The sequence below is a fragment of the Schizophyllum commune genome (genome assembly GCF_000143185.2).
Source record: "Schizophyllum commune H4-8 unplaced genomic scaffold SCHCOscaffold_7, whole genome shotgun sequence".
NCBI classification, from domain to species: Eukaryota; Fungi; Basidiomycota; class Agaricomycetes; order Agaricales; family Schizophyllaceae; genus Schizophyllum; species Schizophyllum commune.
In genome coordinates this window covers 649214-676938 of record NW_026089544.1, presented here as the reverse complement: position 1 = coordinate 676938, position 27725 = coordinate 649214, and the positions used below count along the sequence as shown (strand labels likewise).

At 57.5% G+C, this 27725-nt stretch overlaps 10 protein-coding genes across 10 annotated transcripts; 3 read left to right on the top strand and 7 right to left on the bottom strand.

Annotated features, from left to right (window-relative positions):
• Position 1: 1 nt before the first annotated feature.
• SCHCODRAFT_02734962 (uncharacterized protein) lies at positions 2 to 407 on the top strand (the record flags this gene model as incomplete). Its single annotated transcript, XM_003031006.3, has 1 exon — positions 2 to 407. A coding segment is annotated over one exon (366 nt), but the record flags the coding sequence as incomplete, so codon positions are not given.
• A 3712-nt stretch (positions 408 to 4119) lies between these two features.
• Positions 4120 to 10927, bottom strand: SCHCODRAFT_02628265 (glycosyltransferase family 2 protein). The gene is made up of 10 exons (XM_003031414.2): positions 10455 to 10927; positions 8497 to 10402; positions 7552 to 8445; positions 6475 to 7503; positions 6272 to 6426; positions 6136 to 6220; positions 5610 to 6083; positions 5292 to 5561; positions 5191 to 5244; positions 4120 to 5139 (listed from the first exon to the last, which is right to left on the bottom strand). Exons 1-10 carry the CDS (start codon positions 10796 to 10798, stop codon positions 4531 to 4533), a joined length of 5820 nt encoding a protein of 1939 aa, XP_003031460.2. The 5' UTR covers positions 10799 to 10927; the 3' UTR covers positions 4120 to 4530.
• A 293-nt stretch (positions 10928 to 11220) lies between these two features.
• On the bottom strand, positions 11221 to 12914 carry SCHCODRAFT_02628264 (Aldo/keto reductase). Its single transcript, XM_003031415.2, has 8 exons — positions 12661 to 12914; positions 12455 to 12596; positions 12324 to 12387; positions 12186 to 12274; positions 11806 to 12129; positions 11650 to 11742; positions 11408 to 11591; positions 11221 to 11355 (listed from the first exon to the last, which is right to left on the bottom strand). The coding sequence occupies exons 1-8, from the start codon at positions 12684 to 12686 to the stop codon at positions 11315 to 11317; spliced, it is 963 nt and encodes a 320-aa protein (XP_003031461.1). The 5' UTR covers positions 12687 to 12914; the 3' UTR covers positions 11221 to 11314.
• A 291-nt stretch (positions 12915 to 13205) lies between these two features.
• On the bottom strand, positions 13206 to 15664 carry SCHCODRAFT_02628260 (acetate--CoA ligase). Its single transcript, XM_003031416.2, has 6 exons — positions 15476 to 15664; positions 15278 to 15427; positions 14704 to 15210; positions 14202 to 14653; positions 13548 to 14151; positions 13206 to 13493 (listed from the first exon to the last, which is right to left on the bottom strand). Exons 1-6 carry the CDS (start codon positions 15626 to 15628, stop codon positions 13371 to 13373), a joined length of 1989 nt encoding a protein of 662 aa, XP_003031462.1. The 5' UTR covers positions 15629 to 15664; the 3' UTR covers positions 13206 to 13370.
• Positions 15665 to 17475: 1811 nt separating this feature from the next.
• On the bottom strand, positions 17476 to 17935 carry SCHCODRAFT_02311465 (uncharacterized protein). Its single transcript, XM_050342339.1, has 3 exons — positions 17863 to 17935; positions 17648 to 17808; positions 17476 to 17590 (listed from the first exon to the last, which is right to left on the bottom strand). The coding sequence occupies exons 2-3, from the start codon at positions 17765 to 17767 to the stop codon at positions 17534 to 17536; spliced, it is 177 nt and encodes a 58-aa protein (XP_050199537.1). The 5' UTR covers positions 17768 to 17808; positions 17863 to 17935; the 3' UTR covers positions 17476 to 17533.
• On the bottom strand, positions 17681 to 19639 carry SCHCODRAFT_02628253 (NAD(P)-binding protein). The gene is made up of 5 exons (XM_003031417.2): positions 19253 to 19639; positions 18661 to 19190; positions 18592 to 18609; positions 18528 to 18542; positions 17681 to 18473 (listed from the first exon to the last, which is right to left on the bottom strand). Exons 1-5 carry the CDS (start codon positions 19305 to 19307, stop codon positions 17940 to 17942), a joined length of 1152 nt encoding a protein of 383 aa, XP_003031463.1. The 5' UTR covers positions 19308 to 19639; the 3' UTR covers positions 17681 to 17939.
• Positions 19640 to 19938: 299 nt separating this feature from the next.
• Positions 19939 to 22083, top strand: SCHCODRAFT_057050 (glycoside hydrolase family 1 protein; the record flags this gene model as incomplete). Its single annotated transcript, XM_003031007.1, has 14 exons — positions 19939 to 19999; positions 20047 to 20215; positions 20264 to 20402; positions 20456 to 20592; positions 20642 to 20764; positions 20814 to 20950; positions 21007 to 21045; positions 21101 to 21111; positions 21167 to 21311; positions 21430 to 21510; positions 21560 to 21583; positions 21633 to 21693; positions 21743 to 21925; positions 21978 to 22083. 14 exons carry the CDS (start codon positions 19939 to 19941, stop codon positions 22081 to 22083), a joined length of 1416 nt encoding a protein of 471 aa, XP_003031053.1.
• Positions 22084 to 22975: 892 nt separating this feature from the next.
• Positions 22976 to 23904, top strand: SCHCODRAFT_02504332 (uncharacterized protein; the record flags this gene model as incomplete). The annotated part of the gene is made up of 4 exons (XM_003031008.2): positions 22976 to 23067; positions 23120 to 23144; positions 23208 to 23357; positions 23467 to 23904. The coding sequence occupies 4 exons, from the start codon at positions 22976 to 22978 to the stop codon at positions 23902 to 23904; spliced, it is 705 nt and encodes a 234-aa protein (XP_003031054.1).
• On the bottom strand, positions 23749 to 26153 carry SCHCODRAFT_02628243 (uncharacterized protein). The gene is made up of 10 exons (XM_050345459.1): positions 25866 to 26153; positions 25698 to 25813; positions 25529 to 25649; positions 25054 to 25479; positions 24936 to 24999; positions 24861 to 24887; positions 24497 to 24664; positions 24384 to 24440; positions 24238 to 24333; positions 23749 to 24185 (listed from the first exon to the last, which is right to left on the bottom strand). The coding sequence occupies exons 1-10, from the start codon at positions 26045 to 26047 to the stop codon at positions 24069 to 24071; spliced, it is 1374 nt and encodes a 457-aa protein (XP_050199536.1). The 5' UTR covers positions 26048 to 26153; the 3' UTR covers positions 23749 to 24068.
• Positions 26154 to 26743: 590 nt separating this feature from the next.
• On the bottom strand, positions 26744 to 27671 carry SCHCODRAFT_02749231 (uncharacterized protein; the record flags this gene model as incomplete). Its single annotated transcript, XM_050347227.1, has 3 exons — positions 27473 to 27671; positions 27419 to 27423; positions 26744 to 27365 (listed from the first exon to the last, which is right to left on the bottom strand). Exon 3 carries the CDS (start codon positions 27215 to 27217, stop codon positions 26744 to 26746), a length of 474 nt encoding a protein of 157 aa, XP_050199535.1. The 5' UTR covers positions 27218 to 27365; positions 27419 to 27423; positions 27473 to 27671.
• Between the last annotated feature and the right edge of the window lie 54 nt (positions 27672 to 27725).

Sequence of the window (27725 nt, the reverse complement as noted above, 5' to 3'; positions counted from 1 at the left end):
TCTGCTTCACACTCCTCGAGCCCAGGACTATCGCAATTCTATCGCAACATCAACAGCTTCTACAATCATCCCTCCCAGGCGCCCCGCGCAGGTCTCGTCGAGCCTCACCCTACCACCAGCGCAGTCGCCATATGGGATCTACCAAGAGTTCACGCCACCGCTGAACATCGCACTGGACCCAGGTCAGATGAGGCTGGCAGCTCCTTGCGCCAATCTCGACCGCAATGTCATCTGCTGGGTAGGTCGCGTCCTCGCACCTGGGATCGTGCATATCAGTGCGGATGGGAGGTCAACAATTGCTCGACTTGCTCGGGTCGTGTGTGGTTGCGCGATTGCGCGTGAAGCTTACCTGCTCAATCGCCGGTAGGACGTTGGCATGCGCGGCGACGCGTCAAATTCTCGTTTGTACTTCTCTCACTTGCGCACACATATACTAAAGCCAGGAATTCTGTTCGAGAGTAGATGTATCTCATAGTGTATTGTGGAATAGAAGGCAGGACGTGCATTCAGTATGTACGAGGAAGCATCTTGTCGGCAAGACGCAGCTAACCAGCGTCTGATTTCACTAAGTCAGACGCATCTTTTGGCGGGCCCGCCAAAATGATCCCGGATGAGCCCAGCCGGCCTGCGGCCATACCGAGGCACGAGGTGTACCATATGGTCGCAGCCGAGCTGGTTCACGAGCCTAATTCCGGCCACAAAGAGTCTCAATTGCGCTCTCGGGAAACCTCGGCCGACGTCGCCGACTAGCTCTCGAATATCTAGCCTCGTTGCTTGAGCTCTCAAAAATCCAGCCTCGTTGCCTACCCGCACAGTTAGTAGTGTGCTGCTCCATTCTCCGCTCACGGCTCCGCCGTGCCCTCCCTTCTTCCCCTCAGCGCTCCGCCCCTCTACCGTGCTCCCGTGATTTTTCCTGTCGCGCTTGCAATCTTCCCGTCGCACTCCGCCACTTTCTCCTGCTCCCATGACCTCTCCGTCGCGCCCACGTCTGTCGGGTAAGCCGACACAGTCATGACGGCCGTCCGTCATTTACCTCATCCTCGAGATGCGCACTGTGTGCTGAAACGGAATTCTATCCCGCCCGGACGTGGGTAGCACCCCGCCCCTCCTACGTCCGGACGTGCCAGCATATTGCGCGGCATCGCCTCATCGCCTATACTTCGCCTCGTCACTCTGCTCAGTCACTTCGCCCTTATCGCCGTCCTTCACTCGAGATTTTTCCGTGCTCGTAAGGAGAAGGTCAATCAGCTTCTTACGAAGGTCAATAAGCTTCTTACGAACGTCAATAAGCCCCTTGAGATGGTCAATAAGCCCCTTGTGATGGTCAATAAGCCCCTTGCGAAGGTCAATGTATGCTTCCTCGCGGGCCTTCTCTCATTGCTTAAGCTCTAATCTCCGGCTGTAGGCTTTCCTATGGCCGAGTCGCGCTTCTGGGTCTCCATGACACGTCTGGCTCTTCATGCCACCGGTCTGAACCTGTCAACTCTTCCCTGCCTCAACAGACAGCCCTTCACGCACTTCAACCTGGCTTGTGACCTCCGGCGTGACCTAGGAACTCTTGCGGGTCCGGTTGGACGTCTGCAACTGGCAGACGCATCTGCGACTTCTGCGACGGCGTCCGGACGTACCTGCACCCGTGGCTGATCCGCACGCCCATCCATTTCGCGATCCGTGGCTTCTCTGTTCCGGTCAAGCAGAAGCTCGCTTCATTAACTCCCTTTGACTGCTTTCAGCCCCACATCCCATCGCCCAATGGGTTCTGAATCGCCCTCTTGGGTCCAGAGTCGGCCACGGTCCACTACTGATAGCCCATGGTGCGCCCCTTGCGCGCCCAGGACCTGCCCCTTCATATCCGAGAGCATCTCAACGTCCTCTCATTTCCCCCCGGTCCCGCACGGCTATCCATAATCGATAATCAGCAATTATCCTCCTCGCGCTCCGTCCTCTCCAACAAATATCCACGGCCGTCGAGCATCTCTCCACCGCCTCGAACAACTCTTCACGACGAACGATCTCGTCGCATTGGCAACCGCCCCAATCCTTGCCAACGCGCTCCGACGCGTGCCAACACGCTCCGAGGCTTGACGCCATCTCCTCCGGCGGCCATGGACGGTGACAGCGCGCGTGGAAGTCAAGGCGTTATCTCGGCAACAACACACGCCACCCTGTCGACTCCATACTTCGCCCGATGCGTATGTAAAATACCCTCTCCCACGTCTTCGCTTGCTCGTTACGTCCTGCGTCTACAAACCACTTGTCTACCAATGGCCATCGAGCTCGACCCCGCGCTGGATGATGCGCTGCAGCCGGGCCCGCGCCGTCAGCAGACCTTCCCCACAGCGCGTACACGTACCGTCGCCCTTGCCGTCGCCAGCTACGCCCATTTCCCGCGCTCAGCTGACCCGCGCGGTTCATCTCCGTCTCTTCAGACTCTTGGCCGTCTACGGTCCACACAGGTGACCATGGAGGAGAATGCTTACTGCCATCATCCCTGGGGAAGTGGTTGATTGACCGGGACTTCCATGACGTGCGATGCACACAGGGGAAGAACGTTTAGTGCGTACCGACAGCCGAGGCTACATTGACCTTCAACAGCCTTGGGGGGTCCGCATCTCGCAGGTCCGTGCGGGCTTCTAGCGAGCCCAAGGCGGCCGAAGCTACTGGATCGTCAGTCAGACCGTCGCGGTCTTGCGAAGTGACTCGGCGTACGTGACCTCCGCAGATATTTTCGAAGTGAAGGGCGCTCTGGCGCAACAGTCAACTTGAATTCGTTGGTAGGACCGGATAGGCTTCTTCACTGAGGTTGTCCGGCTAGCTAGAGGAGTTGTGTTGCGGCAGGGTGGTATAACAACCTCATCGAAGGTCTATGATGAACTAGGTGCGCACTAGTTACCCATATAGATGATGTTCGACCTTTGAGAAGTGTTGCTAGTGTCGCTCCTGTCATTTACGCCACGGTATCTTCGCTCAGGATAGGAGGCTCTCTGAATCTGTATGCAACAGATGGCACTTTCGTCCTCGTTATCCACCTCTCAGGCCAGATGGCGATGTGGACAGTTATCGCCAGTCAGAAGAGCAGCGGCAGCGCGGCGAGGACGTAGAAATATACTGCAGACACATCCGCTCCACAGAACGGTGGCTCAGCGCATGCACTCACGTTCGTTAGTCGACAGTTTCGTTATCGCGGCCTGCGCCGACTTGAATGCAGCGAATCTTGAGGGCTCCAACGTCAGTGGGTGATTTGCAGCGCTACTGATAGGCGCTCACCGACACCGGTGCCGACGAAGCGTATAGACGCCGGACTGCAGGTCACCGAAGCTCCATGTCCGTCGACGCTTTGCGAGCGCTCAAGTGAGTCGCCACCAGTAGCACCACGAAGCCTCCGTACGACCGAGCCTGCAGAACCAGTCCGGTGAGGGAGAGCTGGGAGATGTACGCGGCAGCGCAGATCCCGGCAAGTGTAGAGCTCGGCATATACACTAAGACGGGTTAGCCCTCCTCGGGAAGTCCCTTGGAATTGTTCACATACGCAAGGCGGACCCACCGATTGTCCCACAAGCTAAGGGAAAACATACCTTGTCGCCGCGAAAGGGCGTATGCAATGTCTGTCACCGTCGTATTGTGTACTCTTTCAGTCGGAAATGGGATATAAATTATACCATACGGTGTTTCTAGTCGGCCCAGGGCGCTGAATATCGACCTTATATGCGAGAATTGCACGGAGAATAATTTGCCTTCGAAAGCGGTGCAGGTGTAGACTCGCGAGGAGAGCCCTCGCGTTCTTGCTCGAAAACGAAAGTTGGCGAGGGATGCAAACTTGCACATCGCGATGGCAATATAACTTGGCCTCCTCGCTGTCCAAAAGGGTTGTCTGATATTGCCGGGGCCCGCGACGAAGAGCGTCCTTGTTGACAAGAAGCTTGCCCGTCGAGACACGCATCCATTGCATTAGAGCGGAAGTGACCGTGGTCGCAAGCGAAAGGCCTGTTCCATAGGGATGATCCCGGCAGCACCCAAGAAGGCCATGCGCCAGTCACGAGTTCAACATAGGTTTTGTTGCGACCCAAGCCTGCATCTTGTCTGAGGTCGTCAGCTTTTAAGTGCTCGCCTAACATCAGAGTCAGACAAGAATACCGCGTCGCAAACGAGAGATCTACCGTCGATCTCTACGACGCAGGAGGGCGCGTTGCCCAAGAGGTGATTCCCGATGCACATCCTTTCAACTAGTAATCAAACAAACCTCTGAAGAGCATCGCCCGACTGCGAGCTCGAGAACTAGGGACTCTGAATATGAGTTGATCATGCGATGTCCGTTGGTAAAACTATAATGTACGGCGATTAGAGTATGCAGAGTAGCAAATGAGAACCACAGTCCACACGACAGTCCGACAGGGCGAGAGAGGGAAGCGACGTAGGCGTAAACGGTATGGAACATAAGGGAGCGTACTATCTAGCGTCATGATCCGATGGCCCGTAGAAGGAGGAAAACCGTCCAGTGCAAGTCCAAGGTGAGCGTAACATCCCAAGGCTCTAAGCGTTGCTCAACAGAACGCGGTCGATCGCCGCGTTGATCGTCGACTTCCTCGCCGTGAGGTCCATCCCGAAGCGCTCTTCAAGCTGTCGCCTGATTTCGCGCTTCGTGATCGAGTTCAGGTCGGCACCCGTCAGCACCTCCTGGACAGCGCGTTCCAACTCGGCATCTGATGGTCCACCGAAGGCGTCTGGGCTGCCTGTCGTGGGCACCGGCATGTCGAGGTAGTTCGTTGTCGGGCGCGACGGCGTCGGCTGATGGAGAGATGGCGTGGGGTTGTAGACGGACCCAGTTGGGTGGTACATGAGGCCCGTGTCGTTCGCGAGTCGCATCTGGGATTGCGGCGTGTTGCGACCGGACTGGTAGCCCGGCGGTGGTGGATAGCCCATGCCTGGCATACCCATACCCATGCCCGTGCCCATACCACCACCCATGCCGCCATACAATGACGGTGCAGGCGAGAAGTGTTGCATCTGGGCGTTGTACACCGTTTCACGACCGTAGATCGAGCCGGTTCCAGACTCCGCGTAGCCGTTATTGTGCATCTTCGTCGGTGGAGCCCACGAGCCGATACTGTGGTTCGACTCCTTGTCCCAGAGTTCATTTTCCTGGTCGACACGTTAGTAAGTATACAGGCAAGCCTGGATGGTCGAGCTCACGTAGTCGTTCCAGGACTTCAACGGTATCGAGCGAGGGTCAAATTTGCCTTCATCCTGAGCAAAGTTAGCGAGATGCGGTCGTCAGCAGAGAAGTCACGTACGTGAACGACCATCTTCTTGCCACTCTCGCCGAGCACAACACGAGTCGCACCCCACGAGAAGTCGTCCATCTTCCAGAACGAGTAGAGCGGCAGGAAGAACGAGAAAGCAGGGATAGCGATGATGTAAAACACCATCCAGCCGATCATGTCCCACTTGCGCCTGAAGATGAACACCAATGCCTGAAGACCATAGACCGCGACAATCATGATGATAGACGTCGTGGGGATGGTCTTACCCTCGCCCGCGACGAGGTAGATGAGGTAGACGATCTGTGATGACATCAGCTAATGTTGCCAGCAACAAGATGGACCACTTACATAGGCGACGGTGACGGGTGCAATGATGGTGGACAGCAGGTCAAGCATGACGACGAAGCGCATGGAGAAACAGCAGAAACCGCAAAGCTGGTCAAGGAAGATAAGTTCGCCCAAGTTGTGCACGGTAGAGTTGATCCAGCGGCGACGCTGCGACAGCAAGACCTTCCAGTCGTCGGGAGCAACCGTGAACGCATGAGCATCGCGGACGAATTGGGTCTTGAAAAGCGGGAAGTGCTTGAGCAGAAGAGTCGTCAGGTAACGATCCTCTCCGAGATGCAGCAGGTTCTTCATGTGCAGCGTGTCGACGCGGTTCTCCGAGTAGTCCTCAATCATCTGGTTAGAAATGAGGAGCGGCTTGTGCGTGTCCGGGGTACGTAGACGATAGAGCGTGAAACAACCGGGTAAACAAGTGACGGAGCCGAAAAGAGATTCGAACGCCTTCGCCATGTGATGCGAAATGAAGTACTCGTAAACCTTGAAGGGATATTAGCATGAAGATACAGCCGTATGAATGCCTTGTGCGCACCTGCATCATGGTGATGATGGATTGCTTCGCGTTGGACAGCTCCGTCTCTCCGCAAACACCCAGCAACTTCTTGTCATGAATCATTCTGGAGGATCATCAGAACTTCCGGCCCTGCATGAGCAAGGCAAAGACTTACGCGGAGATGAGGCGGTTGACCGAATAGGGCTCCACTGTAGTATCGGCATCGATCATGAACACATACTCGTAGAAAGTCGGGTTGACACCGATGACATTCTTGATTTGGTGGTACATTTCCAGCTCGAGGGGGTTCATGGGCGAATTGAAGTGGACCTGATACGCAGTGAGCACTTGACGCATGCGCGATGGTGCACTACATACCTTGTTCAAGAACCGCATGAGCACCATCTGCGAATCACGCTTGCCGCGATTACCCGGACGCGAACGCTCGCTAGGCTTGCCGACCTTGACGACTACGAGATAGGGGACGACGTGGCCGGCACATTCGTACAAGCCAGAGTATACCTTGCCCATATTATGTTGCTTCGCACCTTCACCGAGCGACAAGAAGCTGAGCGGCTCCGGGTCGAGGTTCGGGTCAGCGCCGAGGATGTCCAAGACAATGCGCGGGGTCGGCTTGTCGTTGCCGGAACCAACGATCATACCGTCGCAAATGACGAGCAGAAGCTTGCGCTTGTCGTCGTACTTGAGCTGCGCCAGCGAATCAATGGTCCTCCGCAAAGACTTGTCGTCCTCCGTATAACATGGCACCTGGCAAATGACGAACTTGTCGTGGTCCTCTGGAGCGCGAGGCGAGGCAAAGTTTACAGATGCCAAGAACTTGAACGCGATGACGGAAACCATGATTATGGAAAGGACGAGAAGGATGTAGGTGGAGAAGAGGCACTGGGGCGAGTTGCGATTGTCGACCTTGCCGATGAGGAAGAGGTTGCGGAGACAGGTCCGCTGTCGCGCCAGCGTGGCCGAATCGATGTTCAGATTCTCCATCTTCTTCGTAATGTCGCCTCCTGCGTTGTACTTGAACAGGTCAACAACGCTGTCGTCCATGAACCACTTGTCTGTATCGGTAGGCGCCTGTGTGCCATCCGGCGACTTGAGCGCCGGGCCATACTGGATGTAATCGGAAAGGTCGTAGACCATGTTGTCGATAATCGCGACAGACGACCCGCTGGACGCCTTGTTCTTCAGCTCCTTCTTGGTCCAGCCTATGAAACCGACACGCGATGTCCAACGCATCTCCGTCATCGACTCGTAGTACCAGTCCGGTCGGGAGTCGTTCGTCCAAGCGCGGAAGTCGTGATACTTCGCGTACTCGTCCGTGACGTTGCTGACCTCCATGGACACGAACGGACTGACCGAGCCGTCCTTGCCGTTGCAGACTGCGCTAACCTGGATGGATGTCAACAGCGTTCTCGATGTTATACGTGATGAACGCACCTGAACAGGAAAGATGTCGTCCGAAGAACCACCGCCATAGTTGTCCAAAATGGTCTTCTGGTCGACCACGCTGACGACGCGACCATGAATCTCGGAGATCCTGTTCAGGTTGAAGACTTCGCCGCGGATGTAGGTGTACACAGAATCGGGACTGTCGTCGTAGTTGTGCTCGGCGACGTCGCCCGTGCTGTAGACGTGCTGCGTCGGACAGATGATATTGCCGAGGATCGCGATGACGAAGACCGCGCAGCCACAAATGAACCAGATGAGCATGTTCAGCGCGAGCTTTTCTCTCCATGCCTGTTGCACATCTGGCCGCTTCATCCGCCCGACCCATGCAAGACACGGCGTCGGTACCCAGAAAGTAAGGATCCAGCACAACATGACCCAGCGACGCCTGGCCGAGCTCTCTTTGATGATCTCCGTGACCTCGCCATCCTGGATCTCGCCCGGAAGTGCCTCCTTGTCCCCGAGGCCCTTCTTGTCCGCGTTGCCGAACATGTTCCTCGACGGCGCGTAAGACTCGGAGCCAAAGTTCGACGAGTCGTCGCGGCCAGTGAAGCGGCTGCGTCCATCGAAGTCGTCGCTGCGAAGCGAACGGCTTTCGTCGAACTCATCATCGTACATGTCGGCGCCGCGGTTGAAACCAGCAGCATTAGCGACAAGCGGCAGACGCTGATTGGAGCCGTTGTAGTCGTCACCGTAGCCCGTGCTCCAGACATGGTCGCCCTCAGCGTTCGGTGATGTCGGATACGGCGCGTAGGGGTCACCACCTGTCGCAGTGAGACCACCAGCAGCCTCGGCATCGCGCATGCGGTTGCGCTTCTGCTCTTCGGTATCCCGAGACCGAAGCTGATCCTCGAAACGGTGGAAGGCGCCATGAGAAAGGAACACCTGCATCGCATGTCAGAATATACGGGCGGTGAGCAAGGAATTGTATCTTACCTTGTGCTTGCCAAGGACGATGTCGGTGTCCAGCATACCATACGCAGCACGCGTCTGGTCGACCTTCTCCCGATCCGTGCCCTCGGTGACGCCGAGCGACTCCAGGTCGTCCTTGTACCTCTCGCAGAACTCCTCCGGCGTCATGCCAACCTCGAAGACCACCGTGTTCCTCCTCGCCACCTCCGTAAGGCCCGCACTGCGCACCTGACCCTTCACGCTGCGCCCCTCGAGCTGATTCGGCAGCTGCGAGTCGTTGGGGTTGATGCAGAACACATACCACGACTGCGTGTCCTCCATGGTCTCGAAGAGCGTGTCCAGCGCACTGCGGAACTCGCCAACGACACAAGGTGAGCGGCCTCCTGAGGGTGCTTCCTGCAGCGTCTCCTCGTCTCCTTTCTCGTCGATGTCAGCCGTTGACGGGGCGCGGGCGACACCTCGCCTGATGGTGTTCTTACGCCGGGTCGACGGGGCACGCATCGGCTTCACAACTTGCTGCGCAGCGACGATAGTCTCTTCGTTGCGCGGGTGCGCCTGTGTGGCGATGGCCTTCGCAGAGAAGAGGCCCTTGACGAAGGGGTTGTCCGAGCCGGACGTATCATGAGCATCGGCGGCACCACGAAGCAGCGAGACAAAGTCGGGGTTTAGCGCATCCAGGTTGCGCTCGAGGAAGCTCTCCGCTGAGTATGTGACGGGACCGTTGAAGTGAGAGACGGTAAATGTCGGGAACCCGCTGCGGTCGAGCCCACCAGCGCGGAAGGAAGTGTGATTTCCCCAGCGCTTCTGGAACGCCTCCACCATCGTCTGGTCCGTCTTCTTCGGCAGCCTGCGCGACTGGTCGTCCATGATGTGGATCAGACCACCGGGCTTGTTCTGCAGCAGGCGAACGCACTCCGAGTTGTCGAAGTAGGGGACTTGGGGAACGTAGTGCGCGATACCCTCTGCAGCGTACTCGTTGACATGGTTCTCGAAGAGGCGCTTCTGGATGAAGTTGTGCAATCTCTCGTTCGCAAAGTTGACGACGAACTGGTCCAGAGAGTTAGAGCGGCTGGTCATGTTCTGGGGACCCGGGAGATCGAAGAGGCCGATGAAAGTCGCGAAGTCGTCCTTGCACAGGCGCTGGTTGATATGCTCGTTCAGCCATGCAAAGAGGAGGGAGTACAGCGTCTTCGCGAGGTCGTCTCTGTTGTCGGATGCGCCGTCGGGGTCGAGGAACACCGTACAGAGCTCCTTCTTGACGAGCTTCGTCTTGTACGACAGTGCGGACTCGAGAGTCGCCGGCGTCACGCCGAGAAACTCGGCGACGATCTCCAGCTCATCGACATTCCGCACGACCGCCGCGTCCTCGTTACGATGACGATCAATGGTGAACTCCAGGTTTCCGAGATGCAGAATCGCCGCGATGAGCTGACATGTCTGAGCCACGTGGCGCTTAGACAGCCCTATGGTCTTCAGCGCGACCTTGAGCTGATCAAAGCGGTTCGCGTCCTCGCTCTTCATGGGGGCGCCGCGGGATGCGCCAAGGTAGCGGTAGGTGGCCTTGTCGGTGAGGTGCATGTGCTGACGCTCTTCCGGAGCCGCGCCGGCGACGAGGTAGTAGAAGATGTGGAAGTTGCGTTCGCCATTCGGGACCGCAGAGACTCGGGAGCGTTCGAGGTAGTAGTCGAGCGTTTTGATACCGCAAAGTCGACCTCGGTCAGAGAACTGAAGCTCGGTGTACTTGCCGAAGCGTGATGCGTTGGGGTTGAAGAGCGTGCGAGCGTTGCCGAACGTCTCGAGCACGAACTCGGCAGCGGGGATTTGGGACGCGAGCTTGGAGCCCTTCTTGCCGGGGCTGCTGACTGAGAGCTCGATGATCGACTTGATGGCGAGCCGCCTGTTCTCCGACTTCCCACTAGCCGTCTCGCCGCTGCAGTGCCGGTCTGTCAGCGGTGCTTATTGTGTGGGAGATGGCAGCGCACCTGAGCAGAATCGACTGGTCCTGGTTCGTCCTGCGCATGTGGTAGTATGCATTGTTCGCGAGCTGAAAGATATGCGGGGGCAGCGGCTGCTTCTCCTCGCTGGTGTCCCGGTAGTCCGCCGCGTATTTGAACATGACGGAGTCGGCGTTGGAGGGGACGTATTTGTGCGGGTTAAGCGCCACCAGCGCGGAGGAGCCTATGTTCGTGTAGATGCTGTCGTTCATGAACCTCTCCCGCAGGCAGGCGACGATGGCATCGTCGGAGACGGGCGACAGCGTGGCGAGGTCGGTGACCGCCTCGAGCTGCTGGTGGGACGTCATGGCCGCGGAGGACCGCCTGTCCATGGTGAAAAGAGTCAAGGGATGTTAGGCTGCTAGCCTTTCAGCTCGCGGACAGCGGCGGCAGCGACGGCGGGTGGTGGGAACGAAACGAATGAGAAATTCAAGTGGGAGTCGAGGAGCAGATGGCGACCGATGTGACAGTGACATGGTCACAGCTTCAACACTGCCCGTTCTCCTCCTTCCAGACTCTTCCCCGACGACAACAAAATGGACTGCCCAAACTCGACGGTTATGTTCATCTCGTGTAACCAGACTCTCTCGGGCGTAAAGGTGGTTGTTGTAGATGAATAATGGATGGGAAAAAATCATAGCGGCGACAGTTAGCCGCAGCGAGCCCTTCAGGTCCAGAAGCCGACTTCAACGGAGAACAGCCCAGTTGAACTAAAGAGCAGACCTGAGGGGACAGCTCGCTGTTTCATTCATGCATACAGAGCACCTTGGACAGTCCAAGGCTTCAAGATATGTAGTTCTTTGTTTACGTTGTACAAAATTGGTTTATATTGGATCACTCTGAAGCGCTTACCACACCTTGTGCGTAGCTTTTTTCTCATCCTCCGTATCTGTCCCAAAATATCAGCCAACCCATTCCCGCGGCCAAATCCGTCGACTCACCAAAGATGTTGATGTCCCACTTGACCTTGTAGTTAAACGGCACGTTGTACCGAATCGGCTCCTTCAGCCCAACTTGCGAAATCGCCTGGAACTCTTCTTCGGTGAGCGTAGTGTCCCTGAAGTTGGACTCGATGCGGCTTGGGGTGACCGACTTCGGGATGACGGACATGCCCTTGTGCGCGCACTGGTTTTCACACAGGAGTCAGCCCGCCATGCGCAGTGCCAGCGAAGACTCCACCCACCCATGCGATCAGGATCTGTGCCGGGTCACGGCCCTGCTTCGTCGCCAGCTCCTGCACCAGGGGCGAGTCGATGATGCGCGCCTTGCCCGAGATCTGAAAGTGCGTATGTCGTCAGCGTCCGTGTATTTCTTAACCCCTTGCGAACAGGTTACTCACGTTGTTCCCCAGCGGGCTGTACGCCGTCAATTTGATTCCCTTCTCCTCGCAGTACTTCTCCAGCTCCGTCTGCTGCAGCGCCGGGTGCGCCTCAATCTGGTTCATCGCCGGCACCACGCCCGTCGCCTTGATAATTTTCTCCAGGTGTTCGACCGTAAAGTTCGACACGCCGATGCTCTTCGCCTTGCCGGTCTTCTGCACCTCGATCATGGCTTTCCAGGTCTCAACAATGCTCGGGGCGTCGGTGTCAATAATCATCTGCGTGCCGTCGGCTTTCTTGGTGGATAGCGTCTCGCCCGGAGGGAAGGGGACGGGCCAGTGGATCTGGTGGGTGCATCGGTCTGAGTATGCGCAAAAAGAAGATGGCTGAGCCTACGCACCAAGTACAGGTCCAGGTAGTCGAGTCCAAGCTGCTTCAGCGTCAAGTCCAAGTCCTTCTCAACGAGCTCAGGCCGGTGCGAGTTGTTCCCTAGAGCGTGTCAATGGCTTCGCTACTTCTCGCACCTCTTCATACTCACACAATTTCGACGTGATCCAGAGCTGCTCCCGAGGAACAGGTGACGTCTTTAGGGCCGCGCCGACCTGGCATAGAAGGCATGAGTCTCAGCGCAGGGTTGAATAGACCTCGTGCGAAGTCCAGCCTACCCACCTCTTCCTGGTTCTCGTAGATGAGCGCCGCGTCGATGTGGCGGTAGCCGACCTTCAGCGCATGCTCGACCGCGGCCTTGACCTCGCCCGGGGCACTCAGCCAGGTGCCCAATCCGATCAAGGGCAGCGTACGCCCATCGTTACTGCACCGCTCGCGTCAGTATACTTCGTCTATATGCGAGCCTCTATTCAAGTGCGCCCACTCACAGAGTCAAAGTACGACCGAGAGACATGATTCAAGCAAGCTAAGGATCTCAAGCCGAGTTGCAGGACGACGATGGCCAGAACCAAATCGCGATACCGCCCATGAACCCACTGATTTTATCTGGCGCCGTCACCCACTCCCAGGCCTCTCGCAATGACTTCACCTCCCATACCGCTCGCCACGTACTCTGGGCTACCGTATCGCCGACGGACGAAGGGTGAGGAGATCAGCCAGAGCACCCCGAGATCAACCAGGCCACCCCGCTGATCAGCGAGAGCATGACGCTGGCGGACGATGCGCGATTGATAGGCGCCTTGGCCGGCCCGGCGCGCCGCTACTGTATGCAGAGGGCGGACGCCCGAAGGAACCCCGCTGCGTCCTATGCAGTGCGCCTCATGACCTCGCCACTATTGACAGCGATCCTGTGGCTCGTCACACATAGGCGGAGGTGCTGAGTGTCATGCGACAGACTTGGTTGGCCAAGACGGACGTCTCCTGAAGGCAAGAGACGAACGAAGAAGTGAATGTCGGACGCCACAAGCTGAAGTGAAGGTCTGAATATGCCTGAATCGATGGTAAGATGAGACTAGTATACACTTATGATAGCGACGTGGATAACTTAGTCGAAGGACGTCCGGATATCTATCTACTCGAGTCCTCCACACATATGCAAGCAAGATCGCGAACGGCAGCCGCGCAACTTGCCCGCCCCCTATGCCGACTCCGCGACCTTGTTCTTGATCACGTCGACGATGCCCGGGTCAGCCACGGTGGACAGGTCCCCGAGCTGGTCGCCCTCGCCGGCGACGATCTTGCGCATGATGCGACGCATGATCTGTGAGTGGATTAGCGAACGACGTTCTGAGTGCACCGAGATAGTACTACGAACCTTGCCAGACCGAGTCTTCGGCAGGTCCGCCACGATATAGATCTTCTTCGGCGCCGCGAAAGGACCGATGACCTTGCGGACTTGGATGACGAGCTCCTTCACCAAGCTCGACTCATCTGCGGGGTCGTACGCGAACTCGGGCTTCAGCGTAACGAAGGCGTAGACAGCCTGGCCGGTGAGCTCGTCGGGCGTGCCGATGACCGCCGTCTCCGCCACGCCTTTGTGTAAGAGCAGCGCAGACTCGATCTCTGCTGTGGATAGACGGTGACCGGAGACGTTGATGACATCGTCAACGCGGCCCTTGATCCAGATGTAGCCGTGCTCGTCGCGGGCAGCGCCGTCGCCGGTGTAGAAGTAGCCAGGGTATGGCTTCATGTACGTCTCGAGGTAACGGTTATGGTCCTGGTAGACCGTGCGAGCAATTGACGGCCATGGGCTCTTGATCGCCAAGACACCCTCGACGTTGTTGCCCTCGAGCTCCTTGCCGGATACGGGGTCGAGGATGGCAGGCTCGATACCGAAGAAGGGGACGGTGGCGGCACCAGGCTTAGTCTCGATGGCGCCGGGGAATGGCGTGACGACGATGGAGCCGGTTTCGGTTTGCCTGCACCACAGTCAGCGGAAGAGAACGAGGGATAGACATAGGATACGCACCAAAAGGTGTCAACGATCGCGCACTCCATCTTCCCAACATGCTCGTTGTACCAGTTCCAAGCCTCGGGGTTGATCGGCTCACCAACACTACCCAAGACACGAAGGCTGCTTAGGTCGTGGTTCTCAACGTGGTGGGAGCCGAGGCGACGGAGCAGACGGATAGCTGTCGGCGCGGAGTAGAACTGCGTAAGCTTGTGCTTCTCGACAGTCTGCCAGTAGCGCGACGGAGTGGGGTATACGGGGGTGGACTCGAACACGGTGGTGGAGACACCGTTGGCAAGCGGGCCGTAGACGATGTAGGTGTGGCCAGTGATCCAGCCGATGTCGGCCATGCACGCAAACTTGTCGTCGGGGTGGACATCGAAGACGTATTTGACGGTCATGGCAGCACCGAGCAGGTAGCCACCCGTGGTGTGGACGACACCCTTCGGCTTGCCGGTCGAGCCAGAGGTCTGTAGAGGACGTCAGGAAGGAGATCCAAACCTAAATAACGAGCACGCACATAAAGAATGAAGAGGGGGTCCTCAGAGGCCATGATCTCGGGCGGGCAGTAGTTCGGGACCTTCGCAGTCTCCTCGTGCCACCAGATATCGCGCCCCTCTGTCCAAGCAACATCGTTGCCGGTGCGCTTGAGGACGACGACGTGCTCGACCGCCGGGCATTCCTTCAGCGCCGCATCCACGATCGCCTTCGTCGCGATCGTCTTCCCACCGCGGCGGCCCTCGTCCGACGTGATGACGACGCGCGAGCCGCAGTCCAGAACGCGGTCGCGCAGGGACTCGGCGGAGAACCCGGCGAACACGACCGAGTGCACGGCGCCTATCCGGGCACAGGCGAGGAAGGCCGCGACAGCGTGCCAGGTCATGGGTAGGTAGATCGAGACGGCATCGCCCTTCTTGACGCCGAGGCCCTTGAGAACGTTCGCGACCGAGCACGTCTCGCGCAGGAGCTCTGCGTAGGAGACGGTGCAGCCGTCGCCCGGCTCGTCCGCCTCGTAGATGATGGCGGTCTGTGGGATTTACAAATGCGCGTAAGGTTGACCCGCTCGTTGGGGGAGTCAAAGCTTTGGGGCGTACCTTGTCCGGGTGCTTGAACGCCCATCGGTCAACGCAATTGTAGGACGCGTTGAGGCCGCCCTCTGGGAACCAAGCGATGTCGCCGGTCTCGAAGCCTCCAGAGCGCACTGTCTGGAAGGGGCGGTCCCAGTGAAGCATCTCATGGGCCATCTGCTGATCGGTGAGTTCTAGTCGGAGGGGGGAATGCATCCAACGCACCTTCGCCCACCACTTGTCCGACTCCTTTCCGACTGTCTCTGCATGGGCGGTGCGGTATGCATGGATGTGGGGGCCGATGTGCGGCTTCTTGGTGCCCTTGGAGGCGAGGCGGGGGGCGACGGGGTGGATGGGGACCTGCTCAGCTTCGGCCATGGCGATGGGAATAGGACGCGATGAGGGGCGGAGACAAGAAGGACGGAGGACTTTATATTCGGACGCGATCCCGGTCACACGCCCGCGCGCGTGAGTCCCGCCGTCACGCTCTCAATGGCGGTCACGCTATGCGGGGTATCCCCGAATGGCTTTCCTGAGACTCATTCCGCTGCGGGGGTCTATCTTGGCCATCATCCGAAGGGCTCCCGTGCCCGCCACCGCGAGCGCTGGCGGTGCGAGCGCGCCCCCGACCGTCGCTTGCGCGGCGTTTGAGCGGCTTGACGCTCTATCGTTCGACGTCGACATTAGCAGACGGTCTGCGACCCAAGCGGCGGTCTAGCAAAAGTGAATCGCAGCGCACAGGAGTACTGACAAGAGTCGGAAGGAGCGCCGCATCCCGCCCTGCCTAATCGCAAGTCGAGCCAGCCACGTGAACGGAGAGCCGATGGCAAATGCAGCGGAGGTCCCGTGGTGCTCCTCCAAGCCCAAGGGCGCAAATACGACGTGACGGCCAGTCCATCGCATACCGTCCCAATCACTGGCGGCGCTATCAGGTCAGAAGACGCGCGAACCAAGAGAAGGTACGCCATACCAAATCCCGATCCTTCCTCGAAGGAAGTACGCGAAGCCTTCGGAAGGCCTTGCGGGCGCTAAGCAGCGCTAGATGAATGATATGCTTGCGTTATGGACTCACAAGCGAACAGAGGCGGACGGGCAGAGGCAGATAGGTCGACTGGGCGTTCCCCCTCTTCGTTCGCGCAAGTGCGTCCGAGATGCGGGGCAATACTATACCCCAGACATATTTTGCTCCCGACCGACGAGCGCCCTTGAACATCACAGAGATGCAGGTGTTTGTAGTCTCGGTGGCTGCGTACCAACGTCATACCTGGATCGGGTGACCGAACGGAATACAAGGGCTGCCGAATCGAGCGAAGAACAATCTGGCGGCCATTGTCAGCATATTCAGGCGCGACCACCGCCTCCTTCTGGCTGAGAGGGCTCGAAACTCACCTGGTATGCCATAGAAAAGACCCCTCGTAGACATTTGTGGCAACGTATTTTCGAAAGTAACATATCTACGCACCCATTTCTTGAATGCGCGCCTCGACTCCCAAAATTATAAGCGCACACCAGCTCGCTCGCACCTCCGCAACGCCACCCACATCCTCGGAGGCCCGAGTACGTGTGAGCACGTCTGGCGGGACACCAGCGAAGCAGAACTTTGGGGATCGCCAGGGTTGCAGGATGCACTTCATCCCGCTCGGCACAAGCAGCAGCGTGCGTCGGCACAGTCGAAGGCGCTCGTCGGCATGCTCGAAGACGCGCAGCCGGCACGTCTAGCAGGCGGTCGGCAGAAGGAAAGCAGCCAGCAAGCAGGAAAGACTTTGATATGCGCCTTCCAGGCCTCAAATATCTTGGGGAGGCCGCGATGGTTGGGGAGGATGCATGCGTACTTGAGTGTTCTCAACAAGGGATGATACGGCCACGAGGGAGGCCGGAAGAACCGCGGCGTGGGAAGGTGAGGAAGTTGCCGAAAGATCAGCTGACCGCGAGACAACAGTCACGAGCTCGAAGTTGAACTTAGGGTTCGGATCCGCGCCTAGACCGGTGATCATGAGTGATCCTGCAAGCTGCTGGATATACCCAGTGCCGGTCTCCATGCAAGATTGCTATACATCTCTGGAACCATGCGCTCTTATTTACTACGAATCTAGGTTATAAGCTGGTGTCGCACAAACTCAAGTACGGTAGTATCCCTGTTCCCTTCGGAATTCCCGGGAGTAGACTTAGCTCCAGTTTGTCGCTGGCTTCTTATGAAAGAATAAGAAGAAAAGGTCTAGCTTGAGCTTGAGCAGACGTGAAGTATATCGCAAGGTTAGCAAGAACGGATACATCGTGGAAACGTCATCTTTCTCTCCTTTTTCCGCGTCTATCGGTGGCGATTCGTTTGGCGCGATGTGACTGGGTGTGCCTACGATGACTCATGAAGCTCCAAGTATGAAGAGTTCGCGGGCGGACCTCGGAGGACCAGGAGCCAGCTGCGGCTGCACAGCAGGGACAACGTTCGTCGAGGAAGGGTGATGTCGTTAGCAATACAGTCACACACTTCTGGATAAAGCAAGTACAGTAGCAATACATCGGCTTCTCTTCTCATATCTACGATAGTCCTTCCGCATAGACTGACCATGAATCAGCACACATCAGTCACGATTCAGCGAAAATCAGATCCGCACAACAGATAGTACAACAGATACAACGGCCTTTCTCACTTCTCGCTTCTCCAAATCCGCCCGAGGACGATGACGTTGAATTACTGCGCAACGGCCGTCGACCGCGCATTATCCGAGCCCTTGACGAGCTCGAGCAGGTCGACCGGCTTGCCATCGCTATTCAGCGCCGCCTGAATGAACGCCACATCCCTCAGCGCATCCCGCGGCTCGCCGACCTCCAGCGCGTCCGCCTTCCCCGCAATAGCATCAAAGAACGCGCCGAGCTCGTGCTGCACGCCCTTCCCCTGCGGCACCTCCGCGACGTCCTCGTCTTCCCTGTATTCCTCCTTGTCACCCGACGCCTTCCACTTCGTCGTGACGCGGTAGAGCTTCTGGTCAGGGACGATTTTGATGCCGATCCAGCCCTTGGTGCCGATGAAGACGTAGTCGTCGGTGTCTGCCTTGGATTTGGTGGGGGAGGCGAAGGTGATGGTGATGTTGCCGTGCGCGCGGCCTGCGGCTGCGATGGCGTGAATGGTGTCGTGCGGAGGGAGGATCTCCCGGTTGAGAGCAGCGAAAGACGAGATGGTCTCAATCGGCTTCCCCAAAACAGTGCGCAGAGCTGCTGCGAAGTGCTACAGTTGGATTGTCAGAAAATCTGGTCAAAGATTAGAAAATCGTGACCTTACAACTCCTCCGTCAAGCTGCAATTTTCATGAGTACTTCTTAGCTTGTAGAGAGAAGATTACTTACCAGGAAGCCGCCTTGGTACTGCAAAGGATCTATCAATTGAGCGTTCATGTGAAGTAGGTCAACGCTTACCTGCGGAACCGTGCGCCACGGCGTGTTGTAGTACTTGTTGTCCACTTGGATGTGATTTACGACCGTGGCCCTAAAGGAGATCACATCCCCGATTTTTCCCTCCTTTACGAGCTTTGCCGCGGTCACGAAACCATTCTCAAGCTCGAAGTTCTCGGCTACACGCCAGATGAGCCCCTTGGGCTTGAACGCGTCTTCGTACTGCTTAATCAGCTTCACGCCCTCATCGACATCTGGCGCAATCGGCTTCTCGCTGAGGACGTGCTTGCCAGCAGCGAGAGCCTTCAGGATGATATCGGGCTGGGTGAGGATCGGCAGGATCACGATGACAGCAGAGATGTCTGAGCGTGCCAGCAGCGCGTCGAGAGAGTTCTCCTTATTCCCGCCATCGTGGTAGATCGCTGGTGAATCCGACAGACCGAGGGTAGAGACCGCGGTCGACGCCGTGTCCTTTGCACTCTTCTCAGACCGGGAGTAGACGGCTCTCAAGGGCGGTGCGCCTGCCCCCAGCGCGGCTAGGGCGGGAATGTGGGCTGAATGGCGGCGATGTCAACATCTTCATAGACCCAGGAGGCAAGTATCGAACTGCACGCACCCTCCTTGGCGAAGATGCCTGCTCCGAGGATAGCGATACCCGAGGTGGTGGACATGGTGATCTGCGCTGCGTTCAGTCGTTCAGGCCTGGGTGTTCAGCTCAACCCGCAGACTGCTCCCGACGAGGAGTCCCCGAAAACGTGGCGTGCACCGACGGCAGCTGACCCGACATTTCTCCGGGCGTCTCTTGGAATAAACGACGGTCGCCTGCCCCAGCACTCGATGCGTCCAGCCGCTGTGTCGCTGTGCTTCGCGCGAATGGGCCTGAACGGCGTCTGGAAAGTGGCTTTGGACGGATCAAAATTCCTTCCCCTGCGAGTGGCCAGCTGACCCTCCGCTGCCCCTCTCGCGGCCCACTTTCCGGTTTCATTTGCTGCATGTTTTTGTGGCCTCTCCGACCATCGCCCCTCTGCGCTGTCTCCCCCTGAGAAACAAATCGCAACCAGGGCGGAGGAACACGGAGATTCTCGTCGAAAGCCCGCTGATGACCTCCACGATCACGTTCATCTTCAAGGCAGCCTTCACGCTCCGGACGTCTCTCGCATCGTTGTGCTCGGCGATTTGTCGGCGCTCGTGCCATTGAATTTCGCTCAGGAACTGTCCTATCGGAGCATTGAGCTTCGCTTATAAGACCTCCGCTGCTCGCCATGTCCCCCAGACCCCGCGGCTCCCCCTCAATACCCCACCATGGCCGCGACAACTGTTCAGAAGAAATTGCCCAAGGACTTCATTTGGGGCTTTGCGACTGGTAGGCTTCCGGCACATACGCGTTGTACGCATCTAATGCGTCTTCAGCGAGCTTTCAGATCGAAGGATCTACCGACGTTGACGGCCGTGGCAAGTCCATCTGGGATGATTATTCCCGTACGCCTGGAAAGACGCTAGACGGACGCAACGGCGACGTCGCCACCGACTCATACAAGCGATGGAAGGAGGACCTTGACCTCCTTGCCTCATACCATGTGTACGTCCTCCAGTGAATGCACACGACTCCTTGCTAACTCCCGCATAGCAAATCCTACCGCTTCAGCATCGCCTGGTCGCGCATCATCCCCCTCGGCGGCCGTGACGACCCCATAAACCCCGCCGGAATCAAGTTCTACTCCGATCTCATAGACGGCCTCCTCGAGCGAGGCATCATTCCGTTCGTGGTACGTGGCTTCGTCGAGATCTCGACTTGACCTTTGCCGACAAAGTCCCGCAGACCCTATACCACTGGGACCTCCCCCAAGGCCTGCACGACCGCTACGGGGGCTGGCTCAACAAGGATGAGATCGTCAAGGACTACACGAACTACGCCCGTGTATGTTTTGAGAACTTCGGTGACCGCGTCAAGTACTGGTGAGTGGTTTCTCGTTAAGATCTAGGATTCGATCTCATACAGCATTAGGCTCACCATGAATGAGCCATGGTGCATTTCCATCCTTGGTTATGGTCGTGGCGTCTTCGCGCCTGGACGTTCGAGCGATCGCTTCCGGTCCGCAGAGGGCGACTCCTCTACCGAGCCTTGGATGTAAGTTAATCGCTTCCTCGCGCAAATTATCATGCTCAACAGTCGTTAGTGTCGGCCACAACGTTATCCTCTCGCACGCCAACGCCGTCAAGCTATACCGGGACGAGTTCAAGTCGCGGCAAGGCGGCCAAATCGGCGTCACTCTCAACGGCGACATGGAGCTGCCCTGGGATGACAGCCCAGAGAGTACGTCCCGCGGCTACTCGTCGCAGAATATCCGGCTAATATAGCAAAATTTCTAGACATCGCAGCCGCCCAGCACGCGCTCGACTTTGCCATCGGTACGTGGTACTTTCCCCTCGCCCATATGTGCCATTTAACCGACAATTTCGCCAGGCTGGTTTGCGGTGAGTGTCCCCGCGTCGTCCACCTGGACCGTGTTCTGAACGGAACCGCACGCAGGACCCCATCTACCTCGGCCACTACCCCGAATACATGCGTGGAGTGCTCGGCGACCGTCTGCCCACTTTTACGCCAGAAGAGTGGGAGGTCGTCAAGGGCTCGTCGGACTTCTACGGCATGAACACGTATACGACCAACCTTGCGCGTGCGTGTCCGCCTTCATTCACTTGTCCATCCATCCGCCTGTTCATCCACCGCGCCCACCGTCCACTCCAAGCACCATTCACTGCGATTTTGCCTCGTTTGCTAACTTCGATTCGCAGGCGCCGGTGGAGATGACGAGTTCCAGGGCCTGGTGGACTACACGTTCACGAGACCCGACGGCACTCAATTGGGCACGCAAGGTCCGCAATGTCCTGTTCCTGGCCCGGCAGCTTCTTACCTTATTTTCAGCACACTGCGCGTGGCTGCAGGATTGTTCGTAAATTCCTATTTTGGCCAAGGTACACGACTGAACACAGTACAGACCCTGAGGGCTTCCGCCAGCTTCTCAACTACTTGTACAAGCGGTACAAGTTGCCGATATAGTAGGTCGACATCAATGACGACGTGGACAGAATTTTAACATTTCCGCAGCGTCACCGAGAACGGCTTCGCCGTCAAGGACGAGGACAGCATGCCGAAGGAGCAGGCCATCAAGGACACCGACCGCGTGAACTACTTCCGCGGCAACACGAAAGCCATTCTTGACGCTGTGAACGAGGACGGTGTCGACGTCCGCGCCTACTTCCCATGGAGTCTGCTCGACAACTTCGAGTGGTACGCAACAGAAGCTTCTCTTCATGTTGGAACGCGTTAACACATTTTACAGGGCCGACGGCTACGTGACGCGCTTTGGCTGCACCTACGTCGACTACGAGACGCAGGAGCGTACGCCGAAGGACTCGGCGAAGTTCTTGGTGCAGGTGCGATCATAATCAATCCTCACAACGAATCATCGGCTCACATACCCTCAGTGGTTCGCCGAGAACCAGGAGCCTTCAGACCCCGCCGTCAAGCGGCCACCCTTGCAACCAGCCGTCACCGACGAGAAGAGCGCTGCGTCCACCTTGGTTGCGACCGAACCAGACACATCGAAAACCGCCGCCGCGGCGAAGGCACCTGCCGGCTTCATCAAGTCGTTCGTCGGACGTTTCCGCCGTGCTGTGACGACACTAGTCAAGTAAATCCCGCCTGGTCAAGTCGGTCGACCTAGTCAGGTCAGTCGACGACTCTGGTCAGATAAATGGACACGTATATACTTCGTATCTCGTAGAGGGATCTCTGGGCTGCCACTGTAATACTTTATATCTCGCGCTGTACATTTTGTGTCGTGTTCTAGTCTATAGCTCTTTCTGTGCGCCTTTGTGTACCTACCGTGACGACCTTTCATGATGTCTATTCTATCTGTTTCTGCCTCCTTTTGGCAGGGTTGCGAAGCCTTCAGAATCAAGCACACACCACCAGTGTCTAAAGTATGGAAATGCTGGGAGTACTTGAAATAAAACTCAAACTTGACATTGTGTGTAGCTTGTACCTGTACCGCTTGAAGCCCTTGAGGCCGCGAGCGTTGGCGAAGTCGAACATTGGTCACGTCACTTATAGCGCGGTCACGGCCTTGCGTCACGGATGTCCTGCTCTTGTCTCAGGCTTCTATCCTGTTCTAGCACCCAACTCGACGACATCCTGAGGCTTTTTGCTTCACTGACTGCCAAAGCGCACTGCTGTGTGTATGTATGTATTTCCTGAAGATGATCTCATGCCTGGGGATCCAGGGCATGTACTCTCAATGAGTCCTGACTCCGTCGCGTAGTCCCCCAGAAACAAAGAATGGCCCCAAAATTAGGCATATACGCGAAGGAGGCTCGCGTATGCCAGAATTGTCATAAATCGCAAACCGAAGTCAAGTTGCTGAGCTGCAGGTCCGTCTCCTTTCCTATCTTCGCGTGCTAATGACTGACCTGCTCGTTCCAGTAAGTGCAAGCTGAGCCACTACTGCGTGCGTAATGCCTTAACCTTGGGCCGCCTTCCATGCGCCAAGCTTACCAGCGGCTGAGCACAGAGCCGCGAATGCCAAGTCGCGCACTGGCCGTCGCACAAGGCGCAGTGTAAGCTGAACGCAGAGACGAGAGAAAAGCTGAAGGCACGATCTATCGGTGGCGATCAACCAGACATCGTCGAGATCAACCGCAAATTCAAGGAATGGCAGCAGGTATGCGCTTCACTGCATCTCAGCCTTCCCGCCGCTTTTGAGGCGCATATATGCCACCTGCAGGCTACTTGGTTATCACTTGCCCTTCACCTAACACCCGGCCTCCCAGATCTTCCGCCCCCTGTTCCACCACACGCAATGCAGCGCGCTCGACCTCTTCTCCGACCCGCACCGCGCCTCCACGCACCTCCTCCACGTCGTCCTCACCCTCAACCCGCGCCCGCGCAAGCCGCACAGCGCCGCCTGCGCCTTCCTCGTCCAGGACGTCATCGTCCTCCCTATCGACGAGTTCTTCGAGATGCTCCCGCCGCCCGTGCGTGCGCAGCTCGAGGTCGCGCGTGCCGACCATCAGGAGCAGACGCGGCAGATACGCAGGGTGAATCCCAACGCGCCGGGTAGTGCGCTGATGATTGCGACGCTGGAGGGGTACCATATTACGAGGTTGATTCCGGCGATTTTCGAGGACCCGCCGGCGGAGTATAGGGAGTACGACCCGGACTGGGAGATGATGTTCAGGGAGCATGTTGCGTTGGGGAAGAGGATGTGATGGTGTCGTGAGGTATACTTACTACTGACTTGCAGTTGCTTGCCCATGCTTCGCCCTGCTGCTTCGACGATTCCGAAACAGATTCTCTATTAGTGTACAAGCCCTCGATAGTAGTATACGGGGCGGAAGGGTTACATAGATACTCTACTTATATCGTTCAATATTCAGCACTTGATGAAATTACCGACGATCATGCTGGGGATTCCCCACTTGTCGCGCCGGATGGTGAAGGAGAAGCAACAATTGACGAAGCCCTCCTCGTTAGATACAGGATTACCGTCCTGCAAGACCCGTCAGATATATCATAGCATTCCGATACAAGACAACGCGTACCTTCGCTGTCGCGCTATTCAGGTTCGGTTTATACCGAAGCACGCAGGAAGTAAGCACGGCCTTCTGGCTCGAATCGAACGCGACATGACCGTATTTCTGCCCGGCTTGTCAGTTGCAATTTTTGAGATCGATGACATTGCGCTTGCCTCCCAGTAGTTCACGGCACTCTCCTCCGCCATGAGCTCGTATATGCAGAGGCGACCCTGTTGGCAGATGAGTCTTTAAAGAGATTCTGTATACAAATCATAGCTCGAGTCACCTCCCGCATCATGTACCCATCCACGCCGACGAGCTCGGTGAATTCGCGGTTGCCCTTGTATATTTCACCGGTGCGGCGCCACAAGCACGCCGGGACGCCCATGGCGGAGAATACACGGTCGTAGTCGAGGAGCATGCGCTCGAAGGCTTCTTCGATGAAGACGAGGTCCTAGGACGAAGGTCAGCATGCCAGCAAGGTGAGTGAGCTCGAAGGGAGAGATGTGGTTTGGCAGGAGAAAGGGAGGCACGCAGGGGTAAAGGTACGATATGGTAGAGGACAAAGGACGGAGGGGCTATTGTGGCGACTCAGGATGGATGGCGCAAAAACGTGTACTGAGAACCCTATCGGACGACTAGGTACTGACGATGTCGCGTAATGATTGCGCAACGGCCTGTACGAAGATTAGCAAGGGTTCTGGATACGGAGGAAATATACATACGCGGAACTTCGGTCTCAAGACGGACAGAGGTTGCAAGATCTGCTGCTTCGACGCTTGCGATACACTGCGTCAAAGAGCATTAGCACTGATCCCCCCTCGCAGCGTCATTACAACGCACTTGCGATCCATCCACCTCGACAACCGCGCGTACCCTTTCACATAATTGTACGGCTTGAGCAAACCCGCTTCGTACTTGCTGCGAATCACCCTATTCAGCCGCTCGTCACGAGACCCCGACTCCTGATCGGCCGCCGTCAGGAGGAAGCGCTCGGTCTTCGTCGCGGCAGGGAGGATGACGGGGGCAGGCTCCTCCTTGATCTTCGGCTCGTCGGACGCGGTGGCGGGTGTCGAGGCGGAGGGAGAACTCTCGCTGGGGGCGGTGGCGCTCGGGGCGGTTGTAGTTGCAGAGAGAGCAACAGGGGCTGGTGGTGGCTGTTGCGTGGTGGGCACGGGCGGTGGAGGCGCAGCGGAGGAGACGAGGGAGGGGGTGATGGTGGCGGGTGGGGTGAAGAAGGTGCCGTCATCAAGGGTCTCGAGAAAGTCGCTAGAGGGATGTGAGTACGGAGGAGGGGGTAGCGACAGTCAGGACGTACGTGAGGACGGAGAACTCATTTCCTAGGGTGTCGGGCTGGTAGAGGAAGGGGCCCTGCGGCACGTTCAGCGGCCAAGCCGGCGCTGGTGGGGCAGGGGCTCCAGTGGCGGGGTAGATGTGCGCTATTCAAGTCAATCATGGTGCTCGTCTGACGAGAAGTACGAGCGCACCTGGAGGTGCTTGAACCTGCGGACGCTGCTCTGCTGCAGGAGCCGAGTACGACGGCTTCTCTGGCTGCTTCGGACGCTGCTCGTCATGGCACAAGTGCCCGATCTCTCGCTTGATGCTGAACAACCTTCAGCCAACGAGCTTCGCGCCATTACACCACCCCAGCTCACCAGCGCTGGCAGGGTCGGCCCTCGTCGCATGTCATATGGCTGCGCCTGCAGTACAGACACGCATGGTTGACCTTCCTCCGCTTCGCTGGCTTCTTCTTCGCCTTGCCGTCGTCCTCGGGTGGCGGGTGGTTGAGTGACGACTCGGTCTGCAGCGATGAGGATGCGGTGGGTGTTTGAGCCATGCTCGCAGGTGTATAGAGGATGCTTTATGACCTTCCCTAGTTGGGAACAATGGGAGTCCGAGAGCCGCAACGCGTCGAGCGTTCGTGATGGGTAAAATACAAAGCCAAGATGGAAGATTAATACGCCACGCGCGCGTGCCTGGACATCGGCACGTGCGGGGAATGGTTAGACTCGCGTGGCCAGTCCAGCTCGCAGCTCACGGATCACATGGCGGTTCGCGAGGAATTGCCAATGTGATCCGCGAGCTTGCGAGCGGACTGGGCTACTCCGGGAGGGTTTTGGCGGGCCCGCCAAAAGATGCGTTTGACTTAGTGAGATTCAACGCTGGCCCGCCACGCTCCGTCGACGTGAATCTTCCTCATCCGTTGTGACTTCAGACTGTGGCCGGAAAATCGTGGTATTTCACTCCAGTAGATGTAGGGAATCCAGTAAATGAAAATATTGAGGCAGAAAAAGCAGAAAATGGCAACATACACGACTTTTTGAATCAATGGACCCAAAGATCTGAGCAGGGTCTTACTAGGAGTTGTTTGTGGGGATGAGGGAGACTGGATGATTGTCCTGTATTAACGTTAAGAGGTAGTCAGCCAGAATGGAGGAGTGTACGAGAGCATCAGCGAGCGAGCAGGCCTTCACCTCCACCTCTTCCTCGTCTACTCCTCCCGCCTCTTCGCCACCCGCGGCTCGTCCGCGCGCTACTGCTTGAGCCGTCGGTGCTCCTCCTGCCGCCTTAGCCGGCCGAGCCGCTTGCGACCCGAGATCTCGCGCGCTGTGCTCTCCTGCTTCCCGTGCCCGATGTTTGCGCTGCTGCCGCTCGGATGTTGCATGCTCGATCTCGAGCTCGAGGAAGGCCTTGCGCGCAGTGTCTTGCTCTTGCTCGCGGCGCCGCTCGACTTCGCGTTCTGCCTAGGGGCGACGCTGGCGCTCGTCTTCGTGTTGAAGGGCTTCCTCGGCCTCGCAGTCATGCTGGGGCTGCTGCTCATTGCAGCGGCATGCGCGCGCTTGGCGGGGTCGCGAATGATGACGACGGAGGCCCATTCGTGAGAAAAGGGAACAGCGTGATGCTGCACGGGCGGCAGAAAGGGCGTCCGATGCGCGAGCGCGGACTTGCGCGACAGAGCGACGAAGGCACTGGAGATGTCCGTGGATTCCCGCGGCAACTCGATCATGGTCGGCGTGCACACGTCGCCGCTGTGCGCGTCACTCGCGGACAGCGCGTCACTCGTCGTGAAGGACAGCTGCTCACATCTCCGTCCTCTGACCTCAGCAGCAGCAACGGTGTGGGCGAAAGGTTCGTGATGTGTGCGTAATAGCGATCTGCGAAGGGTGCTTTAGTAGTTGCTCGCGTGCACAGGGTAGTGGGCGAGTACTCGTGTGTCACGGAGACGACGGGATCCGCGCCGTCTGAGGTGCCGCTTACCGACGAAGGAGGAGAACGTGCTCCTCACGCGCGAGCGCAAAGGGAGCGGCAGCAATTGCAACCGAGGCAAGGAATCCTGCGCGAAGAAGGATCGGCGCGGCAATTCGAACTTGTCTGCTTCATGATTGGCGAGGGCGGCAGTCCTTGATGGTGCTCTGATTAACGTCCGCGCTGAAGCCGCTGTCGGAGGATCAGACCAGCACCTGCCCGATCGATGACAAACGTGTTGCGGGTGTCGGAGAGGGCTTGGGAGATAG